This window comes from Macrobrachium rosenbergii, chromosome 25, assembly GCF_040412425.1.
Source record: "Macrobrachium rosenbergii isolate ZJJX-2024 chromosome 25, ASM4041242v1, whole genome shotgun sequence".
Taxonomy (NCBI): Eukaryota; Metazoa; Arthropoda; class Malacostraca; order Decapoda; family Palaemonidae; genus Macrobrachium; species Macrobrachium rosenbergii.
In genome coordinates this window covers 24,983,903-25,005,265 of record NC_089765.1, presented here as the reverse complement: position 1 = coordinate 25,005,265, position 21,363 = coordinate 24,983,903, and the positions used below count along the sequence as shown (strand labels likewise).

At 35.7% G+C, this 21,363-nt stretch overlaps 1 protein-coding gene across 9 annotated transcripts in view; it reads left to right on the top strand.

Annotated features, from left to right (window-relative positions):
- Positions 1–21,363, top strand: part of LOC136852486 (uncharacterized) — a 38,438-nt gene that overhangs the window by 9,495 nt on the left and 7,580 nt on the right. For 3 of the 9 annotated variants that reach the window (XM_067127139.1, XM_067127141.1, XM_067127142.1), the window contains exons 4-10: positions 1,940–2,093; positions 4,872–4,964; positions 10,020–10,251; positions 13,389–15,017; positions 15,593–15,814; positions 19,113–19,226; positions 20,649–20,794. In XM_067127139.1, coding sequence (XP_066983240.1) covers positions 1,940–2,093; positions 4,872–4,964; positions 10,020–10,251; positions 13,389–15,017; positions 15,593–15,814; positions 19,113–19,226; positions 20,649–20,794 — 2,590 coding nt within the window. Of the gene's footprint in view, positions 1–1,528; positions 1,755–1,939; positions 2,094–4,871; positions 4,965–10,019; positions 10,252–13,388; positions 15,018–15,592; positions 15,815–19,112; positions 19,227–19,764; positions 19,783–20,648; positions 20,795–21,363 lie in introns of those variants that run through there. The other 6 variants (XM_067127143.1, XM_067127146.1, XM_067127144.1 and 3 more) reach the window with 6 other exon arrangements.

Genomic DNA, 21,363 nt, shown 5'->3' with positions numbered 1-21,363 from the left:
CTTGAACTTTTCTCTTCATTGTGATTAATTCGGCAGATCAATTTGTAATTGATTCAGTAAATCAAGTGATCAGTTATGATTCAGTAAATCCAGTGATCAATTATTATTGATTCAGTAAATCAAGCAATCACTTATGATCAATCCGGTATATCACATGATCAGTTGATTGATTCAGGAAAGCAGCTGATCATTTATTAGTGATTTAGTTAATCAAGTGGTCATCTTTGCATTCATGAACCCATTGGCAGATCTCTGTTAGGTTCTTTCTTAGTACTTTGTTTAAAAAAAAATGAAGGTTGGCAATTGAGACTTCTGTTCATAAGAAAGATATAGAAGTGTTATAATTAGTTCTATTGTTTCTCCTTATTTCTAGGGGTGGGGCTTGTTGATAACTCCTTAAAACCTAATGGTATCAGAATTTCCAGCACTGTACCAACGCAAGGTATTTTCCAGCATGACTAAACATCATCGATAAGAAATTGATATTGATTTTTCATGAAAAGGTCATTAGGGTATGTAAAAACCCAACTTTTTTTATGCATGTAAATAAGGAAACATGCACAAATCACTTATGGAATTGTATTGCTGTTTGCTGAGTATTGCCATTACATGAAATAAGTTACCAGAGTGATTAACAAGGCCACCAAAGGTTTTGCCTTTAGAAGATAACTGGATTTTGGAGTATGGTAGAAGTTGAAGAAGTTGGATGGCTAACTGGGAAGAGACCAAACAGAATGAATGAGGCGTAAATGATGAAAAGTTAAACAAATAGAGAATGGAGGGTCGTGGCAAAGAGCCTGTAGTACCATGTACAGTTTGCTGTACTCTACAGTGCTTTAGTACATTGTACCCCCCCCTCTTTCATGGAGTGTAGAATGGTCATGTACCAAAATCATGGTTATAATTGGAATACTATACTGTACAGTAATGTCACTGCAAATCACAAAATTTCACAAGCTTGAGGATTCACTATAATTTGCAAAGTATTGTATTTAATTTGCAAGTTTTACAGTTTTACTTAATAGCTGATCATACACAGTTAGTGGTGCTTGTATGCAGTATATGTATTGTATTAGACAAATGATTATTTTCCTTTTGTTTTCATTGGCAAGTTCGTAATTGGAAGATTTTAATTGCAGTGCTTAGTATTTTTTTCCTTGAATTGTTTTTCTACTCTTCTGAGTCCTTGCTGCTCATGATGTATCAGTTTAGGGTACTTTATTTGGTTTTTTGTTCTTTAACTCTTATGGTCTTTACAGATTCATAATGCAATTTTGAGAGACAGCCAGCCATTTCCTGGGTATATATGTTATTAAGTGCAATGTTAGTTTTAACATATTTAAAAAGTTTAAAATTGCAATTAAGACAATGGTTTCATTACTAAACAGTATATATGGACAAATTTTAAGTTTCTGTGAAGTGCAAAAAAAGGTCAGCGTCAGCTCAGTTCACATTCTGAGAATTGGAATCCGTTCTGGAAAATTCTTTTAGTATGATAGAGGCAGCCAGTTGCCATCCTTCTAGGACCATTTGGCAACTGTGTGTGACCTTGATGCCATTGGTGCAATGGTTATCCCTCTTGGGATGTCAGTATGAGTTGTGTTTCTTGTTAGGCAACACCCTTTTGTTGTGTGCGGCTGATATTGCCTGGTGAATAGCCATTGAAATTGGTTGAATTATCTTTTGGTGGAAAGCATTGCTCAGTATTCCAATCTTCATTGGTACCTTACTGTGGGGATTTTTTATAATTATTTGTAGGTATTAGTTTTTTAAATACCGTATGTATCTATTTTAACTCATTGCTTATTGATTTGTCCTATTTTTTCAATTTTTTGCAAGAGTTGTAGAATTGCAGAGGAACAATTGGAGATGTACTTTGGAGATGTGGAAAGAAATCTCTTTGCTTTTCCAATCTTGAAGTTCTTTTTCCTTTTTCCAGGTTTTATATAGATCCTATAGTAGCCCTGAAGAACATGCCCCCACAGACGTCGAGTGCGAATTCTTCTAATGCGTCAACCCCCAGTGGCGAAACGAGTAAAACAACGCCCACAATTACTTCATCTGTTTCTAGGCCAAACGTTTCAGCATCACAGGTTAGTTGTAGTTAATATTTTGTTATGGTGGTTACAATATCTTTCTTTTTTTCTATTGCTTTCTTAAATCGTGTTTTTTTATATAGTATCTTTTTGGCTCTATTAATTGTTGATCTCTATAGTTTTTGACAAAATATTAAAGTTTAAAGGCTGGTTTATTAGAACATGGAAATTGAGTTAATTTTCCATATTTATATATTGGGGAGTTAGGGTTTCAAAACTTTGGTTAAAGTTTGAAAGAAGTGTTTGTTGTTGTGTTAGAAAAGTGTGGTGGTGTCTGGTTTGTGATATGGTAAGACTGAGTCTTTAAGCTCTTAGTAAAGTCAAACAATGCTGGATAAATTGAGAAAGGGGCAATATGTTATTTCATGAGAACTTGTATAGAGAACTGTTAATGTTTCTGTATCAATACAGTATTAGTCATTGAAAAACAATGTCCAAAAGTTTTAAAAGTCTTTTTGCTGATAAAAAAAAGTCAAGGTACAGCATTGCTGACTGGCATTACATGCAGTGGCAGGTCTTTGGGAGAATGTCTGTTCTCTCACAGGCCTGAATATGCTTGAAAAACGGTTCTTCATTGTACAGGAAGACATAATCTTGTACCAGAAAATACAGTTTGTGGTATTTCTTCTGATCGTGTGGGCCAAATATGGGAAAGAAAAGTATACTGTATGTTCATTTTGAGCTGCTGTTAAATCACAATGTTACTTTACAACAATGCTATTTTTACATCTCATAATTCAAAAACGTTGAGTGTTTGTCATGCTGTTATATACTTTTGCTTCGATTAGTATTAGTGCCTACAACTTGTCAATAGTAATGTATAGAGTGGGTGTCAGATAATGAAAACTAAAGTTTCATGTCTCGTGTTTTGTGCATTGTGTTTCCGTGCTAATCAGAGAGTAGTTTCACTAACAAGTGTCGTACCTTTGATTTTGTGTCTCGGTAAAAAGAATGACATTTTTAGTTATTGAAAGGTTTTGTATATTTAGTCTTTTATTGTTATAGACACTGGGGCATGTACATAGTTTGAAGTAGCAAAGGTTTGTTTGAAGTGTAGTGTATTTAGTAAAGCATTCAAGTAAGTTTCTTGGATATCTCTTGGATGTACTGCTGAAATGCACCACACAGAAATTGAGGTTTTCTGTATACCAGGATGAATTAAATTTATTCCATTTCTGCATTATTTTTATAATCATTATAATTTTATAGGGAATGATAATAGTGAATGAATTACAGTGAGAGGAGACTGTGATGGAAATTTTAAGTTGTTTAGAGTGTAGAAGAAATGAATGGCACCTTATAAGGAGATTAGTACAAAAAATGGTAGTACTTTAGTGAGGAAAATGAAGATAAAGTTATTGTTATTGATTAGTCTTTTAGCACTAGACGGGTTTATAGAGTTTCCACAGTACAATTGAATTTGTATCATGTCTTTCATGTTTTCGTAAGAGCTGTTGTGATTTTGACCATTTGTATGGAATGTAAGAACATTGCATGTTAATGCTGTCTGGCTGGCATGATATACTATGGTAGAAGGACTTCTCGCAGGCAGAAATCCTGACACAAAGTGCCTCTGGTCTTCAGCTTTTGTTTTATACTATCCAAGATATATCCCCTTTTTTCCCTGTGGCAGATCTAATGCCTAAAAAGCTCAGTCAATTTTGGTTTGCTTTTCACGTAGCACCGACTGAAAATTAAAGTTTAATAGTTCACTTAGAATTTCATTAAAATGTAAATCTTCGTCTTTGCCTTTATAAATTGGCCACTCAGTTGAGATCCTTTTCTTGTGGAGATAGATAAACCCCGTCAGGGTGGCTGAATGTTCAGGACTCAAATCTTTTGATCAGTCTTGCTCAGGGTCATTCCATAGGAGCCAGCTAATATAAGAATGTAAGAAATCTGAAAAAAGAAAAAAAATTGGGTTATTTTTCAGTAGCTACATATATATATATATATAGCTGTGTATCATCAGAATTTATTGCAGTGTTATAGTTAAGGGGAATATCCCACAACCATTCCCAGAAACTGAAGCATATTTATATTTGGTCAGTACAATATGTTGCATGTTAAGCAAAATTACAATAAATCTTATTAAAAAAAAATTGACTTGTAGCACCTTTTCCCATTAATAAAAGACAGCCAAGTACCCAAATCAAACTCAGTAGCCTTACAGTCAGGCTCCTCAGACTTTAGGAGCCCTATCTTAAAACATAGCTTACATATCTTCAAGCAACTATAACTATATTTTTATCTATTTCAGTAATATTTTACACACAGTAGTATTTTACACAGAAATGACAGTACTGTGTTTTTTTTTTGTATAGGAAAGGATCAGTTTTTTAGTGGCAGCAAGAATTTAGATAAAAAAAAATCTTAATTTTTGGGGCAATCCCGTGGTATTTATTAAGGGAACAAATTCATTCTGAGGTTGTTACAAGGGTTTTTACGTTTTAGTATAAATGGTCAAAGAGCTAACGGGTCATAGAATGGATTTTTTAAGCCAAACTTGATGCATATGAAGTCCTTTATTTCTTGTATAAATATTATAGCTATATCCCAATAAGTGAAGTAAACTGGCTGGCACCTTTAAATGACTCTGTGGGAGATGCATCTTCAATTACATGCAAGCCACCTTGTCAGAATCTTGCTTAGATTTTTCTAGAGATCCATGGGCCAAGCAGCTCGTTGTTCTAGTTGCGTCAAGACCAGACAAAATCTTCCAGACAGAATTAGGAATTTTGTTACTAATGCAGACAGTGTTTTATGATCCAACAGTGTGCACGTGATCGGTGGAAGGAAAGAAAGCCTGTCTTGCCTCCTTTGAAAATTGTCTCACCTGACACTGCAATGTCCACTATAAGAAACAAAGTTTGTTTTAACTGTTTGTTTACATGGTTGGTTGCTTCTGTAATATGTGCTAGTGCTCTGCAGTAGTGTAGTGTATCTTCTCTGATAATTCTGGGTGTTTTTTGGGAGGGCTTAAGTGTATCTTGGATGTTGTATTGTTTCCTCAGAATTTCTCTTACCACTATCTTCTGACCTGATTATTGCTAGTTTCAAGAATAAGATATCCCCTTGAATGACAGAAAGGCCATATTTTGTTACATTTCTTACATATGTGATGAATGGTTTTGCATAGCTGTAAAGATATGAGTATCTAAAAACTTAGAAATGTATTTTGATGTAAGTTACCCCTTTTATGTTATGGATTAATATTAGATATTTTTAACTATCCTCTGAATCTTTTAATAACCATTTTTGTGTTGATGAAAGGTGTAGAATTGGAATAAAATCGTTTGGAAGTGTCACATCTTCAGTGGGGTTGTATTTTTCATACTGTATTAAGAGAGTTTAGCCTTAGGTTGCTTTTACAGTACTGTATAGTATTTAAGTACAGTGTCCTGAAAGTCAAGCACTCTTAGCTTTTTTTCATTTCTGTAGTAGTATTTTCATTTTTTTGTCAGAAATGCATTGCCCTCGGGAATTGTTTTAAGGAAGCCACGGATTCCTTAGTAATTCATAAGTTGTTGTACTCGTAGATAATCAAAAGCCAGGCAGGAAATTGAGGTAGCTTTTGTTGAATAGGGAATTCTGTGTTTTCAGATATTTATGTCCAAAATCGTATTTTTGATTATAAAGATTATGGTTTTTGGGATGATGCTGCTAAATTTTAGAGTTCTGTTGTAAGTTTAACTCATAAATTCTTTGCATAGTTGCTTGTCAGAGCTGTATTCTTCAACTTCTGTCTTTTATCCAAATTGTGTATTAGGCATTTCAGTTTTGGGAATAGCATTGTCAAGGTTTTTGTTAATATCTTATACTTGCATTTATTTAATTCTTGTTGTTTTTTAAAGTTAATGTGAATTATCAGGGATGACTCAACACTTAGTAGGTGGAGTTGGTGTGATGGTGGTAGGGAGGGCCAAGATATAGGCTATGAGATTCCTAGTGGAGCATACGACTTCCACTTTTATGAGCGTTAACAGTGTGACAGTTCCAACCAACTAGTCCACCCTGGATAGGTTAGGTTTTGTTAGGTTCAATTGATTGTGTAGGCTACAACTTGGCCCCACATATTACCATCTTACCATGAAGGTTTAGAGAGTAATAACCCTTTGTAGACATATTCTTTTCCATTTGGTTTTGATGCCTCAACATTAGGTACAGTTTTGTATGGTATTAGTTCACATTGGTTGTAAATAATTGATTAAGAAGCTGAGCCTGTTATCATTATTGGTTTGGTTCAAATTAAATAGTAAAGCTGGAAAATCTGTATTTATGACCAAATGATTTAGATATTGAAGCCATACTCAGTTAAGAAGTCTACAAAGAGTTCAGCATGTGTTTTTTGTTGGGAAATTTTTATAGCTTGTATATATTTTTCATTGATAGAGCTAGTTAGTTCTTACCATTGTTCAGAAAGCATTTTAGTGGTGTCTGTCTGAAAAGATGAAGAATTTAACAGGACTATTAGCTTGCTTCTTTAGTTAAGCTTACAGTAGAATGCCACTTGTGTACCATGCTTTGTTAGGATCATTTGCATTTAAGCTTTGTTATGAATGTTGTTAGATTGGTAGACATCAGGTAGATATACTGTAAGTTGCCCAACCTGTATACTGTGTGGTATCTTCCTTATAACCTTGTATATCATGAATTCATTTTTTTATTTTTTACCTTCCTGAATTACAGGTAATTTTCTTTGATCCTTAATACAGATACTGTGCTTAATTATATGACTACAGGTGCAGTACTTTTTCTCTTATTGCCTGTATGTATAACATCACCTTGATAATCATTGATGTTTAAGGTCTCTTTGCACAGGTATTTTGTGTTGGACCCAGTCCTTTGGGGATGGTTCTGTTTCAATGCCTTCTAGTCAGTTACTGGAAACTTGTGTTATTTGTTGTTTATTATCATGAATTAGTATTCAAGACCCAATGAGTCACATTTATGGACTAGAGTGGATTAGAGGGAAAAATTGGATTAAGGTAAAGTTAAGAATGTTGCATAGTTAGGGTGGAAGAAGCCAAAAGGAACATAAAAAAGTAAAAGGCAGAGGGCATTGTAGCTCTAGGCTGAATATGCTAAGAAAAGTACTTATTAATGTCTTCGTGCAAGATGCACTGTAAGCGACTTCACTTCTGCCTCCCAACCCTCACAAGAGAAAGATTCAATCGAAATAGATAAATAAATATCTATAGATTTGAAAAGAGACTCATTACTGTCTCATGTTTGTAGCATGTAGATAATTTTAGCATGTAGTTTCAGTCATTTATGATGGTACAATGTTTGGAAAAGAAAGAATCATTGTAGAAATTAGAATATGAAGCAGATTTTTCCGTTTATCTTTTCATTGTTTGAAGACTGTTTTTGGGCTGTCTTGGCATGAGGGGTAAAATTTGGATTTTAAAAGGATTGATACCTGTAAATGTACAGTATTGTAGATATGTTAGATACAGTTTATGTGGCCTTTCATCCTTATTTTGATTTTTGTCAGGTATTGTTTTTATTACAAATTGATGTATTTGCTAGAGGTGTCATTGACAGCACAGTTTATTTGCTAGAAGTGTCACTGACAGCACTGACTGCCGTCATGATGTATATATAAATAACAAGACTTTTGGAATGATAAAACTAATAGCACATTAAAACTGATTAAACCTAAAGTAGGGTTATGACAGTCTGAAGCAGGGTATATAGAAGATCCTGCCTTATCTTCAGCAGAGGCTGCAAAGTTATATCCCTACCTGGTAGATACAGGTATCTTGGGAAGGCATGTCTGAGTTCCAGACAGCTTGGTCAGCTTTAGGGCTTTTTGGAGTGTGGAGCCCATTTTCCTCACCTCAATTAACCTCAGTTAACCTTGATATGGGTTTGTTTTTTTGGTCATGGGTGGTACATCACGGTGCCTTCAGTTAACTCTAATCAAATAATTTGGATTCTCAAAGTACTAAATATAAACAGACTTGTCACCCATTATTTGTTGTTAGCCAGAGTTTGGGGCAGCACCTAGTTTCATCTTCTGAGCCATGCTTCATGTCTTAGAACGTAGCCCTTGGAATATTTTAACTAACTCAAAAATAACATCTTAGAGCCGTGCAAGGTTTTGTTTCTACTTTAGACCAACCCTTTGTAAGTATGATCTGATTTCTCGTCGTCTCACTCAGAGGATCTCATAGCTCAGTACCCTGGTTTAGTTTATCTTTCTTGCAATAGAAGTTCCTTACACAAATAGCTACCAAAGCAAATGTAAACTTACTGAGTTTTGGGTAGCAAATTAAATATATTAGTAATTCTTGGTAACAAAAGGAATGCCATAACTTTATTGATGCCACCAGAGTGGCTACCCAGAGTGATACCTAACCAGGTTGGATTCCTTTCATTGTCTCCTTTTGGAGTGTCTGAAAAGCTAGTGACTGCAGAATTAGGCAAATTTAAATTGATTTATGTATATTAAAAAATAGATTTTGCTTTCAAAAGATCTATTTTGTGTGAATTCCAAAATTTCACTTAACTGGCTTAAGTATTGAATAGAAGTCCTTTAAGGAAATCTTGTTAGAATTTTCAACATTTTCAGTCTAATTCTAAAGTTTATAAGACCAAATCATGTAGGCCAACCACGTGAGACTCAAGCTTTTTAGCTCAGTGGTATGGTCATATTATTTTATAGTTAATGATAAAGGCAAAATCTTCAACAATTGACATAAATCTTTTTAAAAAATTAACTTAGGAAAGGGTTTACAATTGAGTGTGCCATGACTCGTGGTACACAGTAGATGGTACTAAAGGTGCAGCTTCCTTGTGCCCCCAGCTGCATTGTTTCATGTCTTACAATTTTCTTCTGTTCCCTTTAGTTTCTTCCTATTTGGATGTACAATTATTTTACTTTATAGGTTAACTTAAATTTTTGACCTCTTAAAAATAAGCTGTTTCCCAAGTGTGGTACATCATTTTATGCCCATTTGCCCACACTAAACAAAAAAGTAAGTCTGCAGTCATGATTGAATCAATGGTTTTCACACCCTTTTTTGGCCAAATATGCTTGGAACTGCAGTGAGCAGATATATTCATTGAAATTACTCACTAGCGGATTGGCGACAGAGCCTCCCAGCGGCTTTTATAGAAGTGCTGAAAATACTAGACAAATTCCATGTCAGCTGCTCCCCTTTGAATTACGCTAGAAAAGTTCTCAAAAGAGGAACCCATAGTAAGACTTCTTAACCATATAGGCTACAGGTTCTCTCTTTTTCTCCCATTAGTTATCAGTCCCAAAGGTGCCATTCCCCTAGTTGTGATGAATATGTTTATGTGGTTTTTAAAAATTTGCTTATAATTTGATCTGCTTGAAAGACCTTAATGTTTTATATTATATGGACTGTAAGCAGGTGAGGACACTGACTTACTATATCCCCTGTGGGTATATAGCAAATGATGGATAGTACAAAGAATGTATTGATATATTGTATATCCACCTCATTATTCATAGAGTGGTGAATCTTATAGTAACGTATATATTATGTAAAAAATGCTTTTTACATTGCAAAAAAAAAGAAAATGAATAATTGCCTACTTTTTCTTGTGGTTGGATTAATCCCACTCATTACATCAACTGAAATTTGTTAAAAGCTTTTCTTTAGAAATTGACAGGGAAAGGCCTTTTACTCTCAGTGGTGTAAACTTAAGAAAGCAATAAACATTACCTTCCAACAGTACCTTCATGGTCACCCAGTACCTTGGAAGATCTGTAAATCTCTGGTAGTTGGGTCCCTGTTCACATACTGAAGTCATTTATGGATATGATGATATTGATGAAACAGCCAAAGTTGTTTTTACTTTGATTTTGTGGTATAGATTCCTGATGTAGACTTTGCTTACAATCAAAACATTAAATTTATAATTTCTTTACTATCCCCATCATTTCAGTCTACGGGATCTGTTGGTGGTCCACTAACAAGTACCAGTAGTGGATCGAAAAACTCTACGCCAAAGTCGTCAGCATCATTAGATTTGCTAGCTGACCTTGGGAACCAGTCTGCATCCTCAGTCAATTCAAATGATCCATTTGCCTCGCCAACTAATACCCAAGCTCCCAGCTCGATTTCCCAACCATCATTTGCAAACTTTGAAAATGCAAATATTTTTACAAATACTGCCAGTAAGTCTTAAAGCTTCTTTCTTTTACTGAATAAGTTTTTTGATAATTTTTATATCATGAATATTTTGTAGTTGGTATATGAGAATGTTGCATTCTTAGTGATTTATATTATGCGGAAACTTTGTAAACTTACTTTTGCAATACACTGTAAGTTTTATTTCCACATGTAACTTCCCATGATATTTTTCTTCGCTCATTGATTCTTTCAGTATTTATTGTTGCTTTATAATAATTGTGTATCAGCATACCGTATATGCATGTTTAGGTGTGTCATCCCAAAGAAAAACCAAAGAACATAATACACTAGATAATACAGAACAGTAATGGATGTCGCTTTGGTATATTTCATACTCAGTATTAAGAATGCATTACAGTCAAACCTCTTAAAACCGGCATTCTGTGGTCTGGGAACTTCTGTGGTTTGGCTCAATTTTGAATCAGCCGCCATTACTCCATTGAGCAGCCATGAGGGCGGCGCCACATAATGTTTACAACTTACCGACAGCAAAAATTATGCCATATCTCTTGTTTTTATGAAAATAATTGTTAGTAATGAAAATGTGCGAAGTCAAATGTATATGAATAAATATATTTTTTAAAGATTCCACTTGAGAAGGCTCTACCAAGTCAAAACTTTTAATCAAAACAGTGAGACATTTGGCAACGCACGAATTCCTTACTATCAGAGTGCTCAAGTGGATTTAAGAGGTTGGACTGTACTAAAGTATGTGAACGTTGGCCATGTTTCAAGCATAAGAACATGAATAACATGCAAAATAAGTAAGTGGAATTCAGAACCGGATAGTAACTTGTATATTTTTTATTGTCATAAACAATGGACTTGCCTGCCCCATGTACATATAATTTACTGAAGTGTTCAAACATTTTTATTCCTTATATTAGAAGTAGGACATAAATCCAAGCATTGAATTTATAATAAAGCAAAATAGTTTTTTTATATAAATCCATCATTCACATATGCCCACATTCATGGTCTTCACGTGATTGCAGATGCTAAGGTTTAGAAGTTGCTCTTTTATCATTTATGGAAGGTGAAAAAGGAATGAAAAGGTATTAAAAGAAAGAATGAGAAGAGGAATAAATGGATAAGTGTTAATCATGCCAAAAATTGGGTGACCCACCGTGAATGAAACAATGGAAGAAATTTTTTTGCTAAGTTGCTGACAGTGATGTATGTAAACATGAAATGTAACCCAGGTGGTTAAGGGACACCTGAGGCTCCAGGGTTACACATGAGCCATCCTGTTACTGCTGATCTTCATCTGTATATTAGACAAATTGTGCTGTGTCTGAAGGCATTGGAAGACCAGGAATGTAGGCATTTATGAGTGAACAAAATTTTCATTTTGACTTTTGAGCAAATTTTGTCCCTTCAAGAACTTTAGAATAATTAGTGATCTTCCTCAAAAGTTCAAAACAGGTGGCCACAAGAGCTCTACATTAGAATGACTGGGCCTGTGTTGTCATAAAATGCCCATATCATTCCGAGCTCATACTCGATGTATTTAAGTGGGAAAGTTCTAACAGTAAATTGGGATTTTCATTTTAAATGACTGATTTATGAAAAGATTGATTTCCAGAAATACTGGTAATTCACAATGCCTAACTACCCTTAGTAAACAAGCTGTCCAATAGTTTGTTTAAAGTTTTTGGTCTTAAATTGCCCGAGGTTACAGGCGTGATATAATTTCTTACCTGTGAAGCCAAAGCTTCTTCCTTAAAATAACACTTGAAAAATATGAAATTAAACACAATACCATCTAAAGAATGAAGTGTATGTTTGCTTCGTGTGTCATGCGTACATTTTATTCTGCATTGTGGATGCATATTTTCATTAGTACATAGGTTGATTTCATCCATAACTGTGGTTTGGGATCTTCTAACCTTTTAAGTGTAGTGCACAACCTTAGAATATTTAGTAATCAGCTGATAACTCTTTGTACTGTACTGTTTTTGTCTGAATTTAAGTATAGTTTTTAAATCCTGTTTTTAAGAAAACCTGTATCAAAAAAGCAAACTTTTCAGTTGCTTGTCCCATGTTTTGATTTACTTTTTTAAGAGGATCTGTAATAGATTGAGCTAGAAAGTAGTTGATAGCATGAGTGTGTCCAGCATGACAATTGTATTAGCAATAACAAGGATAAACGAGTTATTTGTACTTATTTAATCAGAACAACAAACCACAAATCATAGGTATTTTTGCAGTGATACAGACCATGCATACCTAGAGCTGTTCTTTAGTATGCAAAAGATAGGTATGGCTGTCAAGTGCATAAATGGTATCTTTCAGTAAGGTGAACATTATAACCCGCAAAACATTTAAGCTTTGTTGCAAATATTTCCTTATTTCTTTAGTAATAAGATTTGCGTTTTTGTAGTATTTGGAAATGTATCTTGAAAATTTCTTTAACAGATAACAAATTTATCCAATTTTTACAAAAATAGTGTCTTTTACCCTTTGAGGACTACTTGAATTTAAGATTGGCTTATCTTGGTGGTCTTATAGGTCTTGGCTAAGTTATAAATTGATTTTAAATTGTAGAGAATGTTTAAAGAGTCTTTAATTATGAATTGTTTTCTTTCTGATGATAGTGTTGAGCTTTGTTTTATTTCACAGAGATGTAAACTTCACATTATTAGTGAAGCTGTGAACACACAACTATTTCTTATTATGGGATGTATTGACAAATACAGTAGTTGATAATAGACATTTCTGTAGTCAGTAAAAATCATCATAGCCTTTTTAAGTGGGTAGAAGGATTTCAGTATGTTAAAGAAAACATCTTTGCTCAGGTAAGTCCTTATTCACTAATACAAAATTGGTTGCAACAGTTTCTGCGGGAAACAACATGCTTCTTATAGAGGGTGCTTGAGAGAGGATGCTTAACATCTAATAAGTTTGACCTTTGATTCCTTAAAATGAGTATATGACACCATGAATTATATGCTTTTAGTCCTTAAGATGTCCAGCTTTTGTAGCATTTGGCAAGGCAAAGATAGCTATGAGATAAATATATGATAGTGTAGTAGTTACATTCTCTAAATATATAATTTTCTTTCTGTTTTCCTCTCAGTCTCACTTGATCTGTAGGTGGTGTCTCTTTTTCATTCCCCAGAAAATCAGCCTCCTCAAATACAAACGTCCTCCTCTCAGACATCCCTGAATCAGCCTTCTCCTCCCCCTCCTATCATCCCTCCTCCTAGCTCCCGCCCTTCAACGCAGTCTCCCTCACCGCGCCGAAGTCCAGCTTGTTTCAGTAACTGGGAAGCCTTTGATGGGGAAGAGGCCACTGCAGCCACTCCCCTTATTCCCTCAGCTGAAGCACAGTCTGGTTTGGATGTCACTGGAAGACCCATTAATAGTAAAGGGAAAAGCAATCCCAATGTAATATTTGCAGCTGGAGTGAGTGCCCAGTTTGTTTGCCCAACTAACCCTAATTTTGCAGCATGCGCTCGAGAAGATGGTAAATTACTTAGTAATTCAACAGCTTCATTTTACTCTTCTTCAGCACCTGGCCGTGTAAGTATAATGCGTGTGTCACAGAAGGAATCAAATTTAGTTGTGGAAGAAAAAAGCTCATCAGTTATGTCTAATTCAGATAAGGATAAGGCTGCCAAGATCACTAAGACCAAAGCAAGTCATCCTCTAGGTAGTCCTCCTAGTAGTGAACAAAAGCTCCCACAGAACTCTGAAGCTGATGACATATTTGCATTCATTGACACAAAGGAAGTTTCATCTGACGTTGACCTATCCTCCATCCCAGAGTGTAAGGAAGCTAGTGAAAATATTTCTGTTACAATTGTCAGACCAAAACAAACAAGCTCAAAGAGGTTTGCAACATTTTTCATGTCATCTCCAAGACAAATTAGTAGGTCCTATCAAAGTCTTGGCAGTGGGAAGTGTCACTTAGCACATGATGTCAAAACTAGTCAGTCAATTGAGAATATGAGTGTGGAAATAGGTCAGATAGCATTAGAGTTGGAAAGTGGGAGAGTTAGATCTGATCCCAGGCCTATTGAAGGCAGTGCCAAAGTCATTGATGAGGTAGGTAACTCTCTTACAAGTGTCAGTAGTGTTGAGTCAAAAACTAATAATCCATTTTTAAATGCTGATTTATCTGTGTCTGCAGCTGCTGATGGAAATTCTGTTTTTGATAATGTGCCCCTTTTCAATAAGAGAAGGTTAGATTCTTCCAAACCCATATCTGTCATCAGCAGAATGAAGGAGAGCAGTATTTATAGTAGCAGTTGTCCCTCTAGCACGTTTCCTGTTCATGCATCGCCGTACACTAACCCATTTGTACCTGTTTCTCAGCCTGGCACTAATACTCTTCCAGGGACACCAGAAGCAAGAGGCAGTGGCACTTGGAGCAGGGCCAGTGGAGATTGCTACAGGTTTAATAGTTTTGATGACAACAATAGTAGTGCTGCTGATGTGTTTGCGCATGATTTTGAACAGAATTTGCCACTTGACCCATTTCATGACACTGACAATAGCATGACCGCTGCTAATTACATTATTGCAGGCTCCACCTCCAGCAACAAATCAACCCCCTCGGGCCCCCCTCCCACCTTTTCCAATAGTCCTTTGACTCCTATGGCTCCAGGCTCATCCTCCCATCCCACTTCCTCTGCCAACCACACCAATCAAGCCTCCAACCAGCCTTTGCAAGATCGGTATGCAGCGCTTAAGGACCTTGACGAAGAATTTAAAACCCAGAAGGAATCAGAAACTGTGACCTCAAGTGAGTGGTAGAGATTGTTTTCTTTATCTCTTGACTTGAAGAGGTTAAACCAGGGTCATCCCTTTGAGATAAAAACTGTTTATCATTCATTTCAATATTTTGATAGTTGTTATGCTCAAATTTTATGTAGAGCAAGCTCAAAGCGGATCAGTATAATGATGCCAGTTGGTAGTAAAGGTAATTTCAGTGACATGTATTGTGTGAAATCAGGGAATCTTATTTATATTAGACCCTAATAAATTCTTTACAAAAGATTATTTTACTTGCGTTCAGCTTTTATTCTTGAGGCATATATAAGGAAAAGTCTCTTTATCAGTTCAGTACTCAGTTGGTCTTTTTATTAATTCTTTATATTAAAGTTTATGTAGCGTAAGTGTTTGAAGAAAAGCTTTTCATCTTGTCACCAGGTTGTGTTTTATTGAAATTTGATTAGCATGCTTTTTAACAAGTTGTGAATATGCTATAAATTCAGTGTACATCAGTGGAAGGTTCTCTGACATGGTATCCTGTGTAAGAATATATTTTGTATTATTCATTTGCTAATGTTATAATAATTGCTGTCATATTCTTTGCAGATGGTGGTGGTAGCTGGACGATACCAAACGGAAGTCATCATGGTTCAACCGGCGTTTTCAATGGAAGCGTATTTGGTTCTCCTGGTGCTTCCAGTAATGTTTACTCTTCAGGACTAGTCAATGGTGGTAGTTCTGGCAATGTTGGTGGTGGTGTGTTTGGTACTCCTCCAACTAATGGTAGCAGTACGTGGGCTAATTTTTCTGGTGCTAATCCTTTCTCAGGTAAATGACTAGTACATGTTACATAATTTACTTCAGGTCTGCTTTTAGGTAAGAAGGCTGTTTTAGTTAGTTTGGACATTGAATTACTATACATATGCACCTCTGAAGGTATGCAGCCAAATTTTTTCTTATGAATATTTCATATCCAGAAGTTGCTAAAAAGTGGGTTGATTTTTTTTTCCAAGGTCAAGTTTTCAGTTACCTGTCATACCTAAGTTAAAGGACTTAATCCATTCCAGAAGGCTATCCTTTACCGAGGGAATTTCCCCATAAGAAATAGTAGGAATTGGATTGACCTTTATGCTGCGAGCGTGTAATCACCACTTGTGATGAGATCAGTGCCCTGTTAATCATAACTAACTAATTTCCTCCCTTTTATGTTGATACTTCAATAGTTTGTTATTTTCATTACTTTAATATCATTGTACTGTTATGTTTTTATTAAATATTATTATAAAATGTGCAGATGATATGTAGGTAATTATTCAAATACTGTACTGAATTATATAGCTTATTAGTAGTTCATTTCAGTGTGATACCTCCCAAAGTATGGAGTAAAGTAAAGCCATTTCCATTATTCAGTTTGAAAATCTTTTTTACAAACCTTGAACATTTACTCTTGGCCAAAAATTTCATCTGAGAAAACCTCACATAAAAAGTCAAACACTGACTTGGCATTCTGTAGAAAATGTGAATTTATTATTATTCCATTGACAGTTTTGAAGCACCAACTTTTATCAACTGAATCTTCAGTGGTCTTTTTGAAGCACCAGTTTTTGCCAACTGAATCTTCAGTGGTGTTCCACTCACAACTTGTATCATGTTTTCTTTGTTTACTCACCACCTCTGGTGCTTGACAAATCTGCTTCCTCATCTGTCATTTCCTCTTGTTTCATGACTATCTCTGATAAAACCTGAAGTCAAATATTATCTAAGGTAGGTTTGTCAATTACTTCGAAATAATAAACATCACCATGGCAATGATAGTAGTGAACCAGAACTGTCAGTTAGTTCTGAAAGTGACAGTAGTGAATATATTACTGTCACCTTCAGAACTAACTGATACTTCAGGTTCACTACTATCATTGTCATTTCCAAATAGAAGCCTCTGCACTACTTCATCATCGAGTGAAACCTCCTCCCCTCATAACGTTTTGATGTTTACTCAGGGTCTACCCCTCATCCTGAAATTATCCTGTAAGTCAGAAATCAAATGTTGCCATATGTCAGTAGAATGTAGACAAAAGTTCCTGACAATTGCAAGAGAAATGTTATCTATTATGAGCTGCCTAACTAGAACCAAAAGAATTATGATTGAGGAGGTAAGTCCTATATTGTGGATGAGACCTTTTAATGACTGAGGAGATCAGTCTTGTGCAGCGAAAGGGTTAATTTGTTCCAGACCTCCAAATTTACAAGAAATAAAAGCCTTTTAATTCAGATATAACAAGCCTAGCATGCTGAAATTATACAAAAATCATAAACAAACTAGATAGATGAAATAATACAAATTTGATCTCATTTTATGCAATTTGGAGAGTTGATAGCAAGTGTGGTAGGTGGTGAGAAAGGTGAAGAGAAGGAGAGATATTGTTTGGTAGGGAGGCTGCTTTCTTCTTGAGATTCAGTGTTTCTATCTTAGTAAAAACCTGTCCAGTGATGTTTCTTTTTGCCTGCATTTTAAAATATCCCTAAAGTGAAAGATAGCATGGTTATTTAGCAGGTTTATAACAGTTTTTTTAGTTTTGTCGAGGTGATATTTTTCCTCACTTTGCACACATTTGTTTATTAATGAACTAGGGATGTTCTTCCATTCCTCCTCATCTTCTTATGACAATTCCTTAGCTGTTGTCTGTACTTATTATTCAGTCTATATATGTTTTTTGTGCCGGTACCTGTTGCACATCATATCTCTTTGCTACTTTCAGGGGTGTGTGCGACTTCTGCCATGCTCAATATGTCTTTGATGCCATGTGTGTCATTGTTTCCTTTGCCATGCAGCCCTTGTTGTCGTGCTGCATTGGCCATGTCCATTTCCTAGTGAGGCCAGCAACTCTTGTGACTTGATGCTGCAGCCCCAACCCAACTTTTCTCAGAGCACCTTCTTCAGTGGTAATCATTCAGTCTAAAGTATATGCACCTTCAAGGTGGAATATCCTTAAAATATTTATATTGTAAGCACCATGATCATTGCAAGGACTCTCATTCCATCCACTCCAGCCATTCTCCATTTTCCTGCTAACATCATTCTTGTCCAGGTCGTTTAATCACTATCATAGTCACAGGTCATTCATGAGGTTGGACACTTCATGGTTTTAGCCTTAATTCTGCTTCCACCTGTTCTGGAAGGGGAGACATCTACAAGTGTCCCCTCAAAATAGTTTTACTAGAGCTCCTTGGCTACTATAACAAACTGTACCCCTTGGTGCAACTTTTTCTAAGGAAATTACTTCTTATCTTCCAAAATTGACATTGCCTGCAATATCCATGGCTTCTGTGACTGTGGAGAGAAGGCCATGAAATTATTGCATACTATTTTAATGATGCCCTTGCCTTCAGATGCCCAGGTCTGTCCAAAGACTGTCCATTTTGACCCATCGCATAATGTCATTCACATAGTTGAGGTTGTGGGATGAGGATGGTGAAGCAACTAAGACCATGCTAGAAGCTTCCTTGCTGAAGTTGTGGACTGGGTTTGTGAAATGCACAAGCTTTAGCAATTACAGTGGTCTGGGAGGAAAGTATCTTAGCAGAACTGTTGCCTGTTGACGTTTCTCCCAAGTCAGACAGGGCGTTTTGAGTTTCAGCTCTCTCTAGCCATCAAGGTTGTAGAAGTCCAGGGTGGATGTCATGAAGGCTTTGATTTTCTGATGCCTTCAACTTGCCATATAGCATACCCTGTGAGTTCTGCTTCCTTGAGGGCTGCTCAATTCATTGTGTATCATCCTTCACCAGGGACATCCCCAGAAGGACTCCAGCCTCCTTCACTACTTCTGTTACTTATACTGTACATGATTTCCATCATCACTACCAGATATTTTTGTTGTCAGATATGACATCGTATATGAACTAGATTGGCTGTGTGAACTGATGGTTTTGCTCTTGATTGCATATGTGCACGTGTTGGTTATTCTTCTTTCAGAGAATTTTATCTTGGACATGTAATTAGAAGCAAAAAGGGCAATAAAAGTAAGGGATTTGTATGAAAAAATTTACTACTGTACTGTGAAAATTAGTCTATTTTTATTTCTGGGTGTAAAGAGTCTGTAGATCTGAATTTTTTCTATTAATTTGACAGGTTCCAGTAATGGAACAGGCAGTCCTTGGGCTAATGGTAGTAACGCATTTGGAAGTACAAACCATACCCAACAGGGATTTGGATCTGTTGTCCAGCCTAATCCCTTTGGAACAAGTAAGTTGTGTGTTTGTTCTGTTTTACGTGCTTTTACTCGTCACATAAATGATTTATTGAAAATTAAATTTTAAAATTTAAAGGGGTACCCACACAGAAGAATGTTTAGGGTCAGAAATTAAACTTTAGTAATATTGTAAAATGTATTTTTTTATGACCTGAGAAATCATGCATTAAGTTTAATAGTAAATATTCCTTAAAGTTGGATTTCTTAACAGTATTTGTTCTACATTTTTGTAGCAGGGTTTTCCTTAGAAGTGTGTTTGAGGTTAGATTTTGGGAGGGCGTTGTGAGTATATTTACTCTGGCTTTCTATGAAACATTAAATTAAAATATCATTTCACCTTTCTGATTTCTAAAAGAAATCTAATTGCCTCTACATGTATTTATTTCATACCGAGGAATAATTAAGAATAAATGTATTGTCTGCCTCATGCAGCTATGTACAGTATTATAAATTTTTCATTTATAGCACATCGTAGTTTTGTTGCTAAGCTCAAGTCTGGATTTGAATATATTTCTTTTTATTTGCAAGCAGCTTTATATAGGATGTGGGGTAAGTGTGAGTGGAATCACATATTAGCATCCCTGTTTTGTACGATAATGGAAAGGGTATCTCTATAAGTGTATATATATGAGTTCTGTTTATCACATTATGTTTTGTTTGCAGAATTATCAATACTGTCCACTGGCCTTATGTCAGTTAACGTTATATCATGCCATTTTATTCTCTTTCACCATTTAAATGTTTATTCATTATCTAGATTGTAACTGAATTTTGTGCTTGAGTCCTTTATAGAGGGTACCTCCAGTAGTTTTCTTTGTGTAGTACACTGTAGACATTACTGAACTTTCTTTGCAGCATCTTTTGGGCTGCATGGGCCACCACATGCATCAGTTTCTGCTCTTAACTTTTAATCAGTTCTATCTGGTGTCTTCTTGAACTTTAACTCTCCTGGCAGGAAAAAACCAAAAGGGACGGATGAAAGTATTTACAGAATTAAACATGGTCTTGTTTTTGTGATATTCTGGAATCATATACATGTGTAAATGTACATAGATATTCCGAGTGCTTGTAAAGTTTTTAATGGGGTGGAAGGGATGAGTACAGTAGTCAATCCCTGTGGTCTTGTTTGATTCAGCCAGTTTTCTCATTTGATTTCGTTCATCCATTTTCCTTGACAACCTACAGTCTTGATCACTTTCTTGTCCTCTTCATTACTAGATCTCTTACTTATTGGCCTGCAGCTTAATATGCCATCCCCATCAGACTAAAGGAACAATAAAAAAAAGTGAGTAGGGGAAACTGGGAGTTGTGCTATCACAGTAGTTGAGATGTGACTTTTTAAGTTTTCTTATTATTTAAGCATTATGTCAGACACCCTGTTGTTGGTCAGCAAATGAGTATTCTCTCTTCTGCAGCACCTGATCCAAACTTCAATCAGTTTGGCAGTAGTGCCCCAATTAATGGAACTTCTCCAAACAATGGTGCTTGGGCCAACTTCAATCAACAACCGCAAACGAAGATTCAGTGGATGACAAGCAATGGGTCTGCAAATCCTTTTATGGTGAGTTTTTCTTTTGTCTTGCAGGATATTATTGCAAAAATCTTTTTCTGTGCAATTTGAACTTGCAGGATTGAAAGTCCAAGAGGATGGTTAGCCTCACCTCTTGCCTCCAGCCCTCAGGGCAGTGACATTGATGGAATGGTCAGAGTCCAGACTCACCCAGAATTACAAACTCCTCCATTTTCGTCTGCTACTGAAACTGAAAAATAAAGTACAAAAAAATTGTCAAGCACAATAAAGAGGTTGGTGCATTTAGTGCATGCAACTTCCTGACTTACCTCAATTTTGGTAATGAAACCTGGTACTATGAGAGTGAGCTCTGGATAAAGAAGCATGAAAAGCTGATGTTATCTGTATGTTCTAGTGGAGCTCTTGCTGTTATAATTGTCAAAATCAAGTTGATATGTTGCTCTTGTAAAACAAAAAATATTTATCTGTATTTAACGTATTTCTCTGTTTCTGTTAAATCTAGAACCAATTTGGAAGAATACACCTCTTCAGTGTTTCAAGAAATTGCTTATTAAATCAAATTCATTGAATAGGGTGAAACGGGAAAATTACATCTGGTT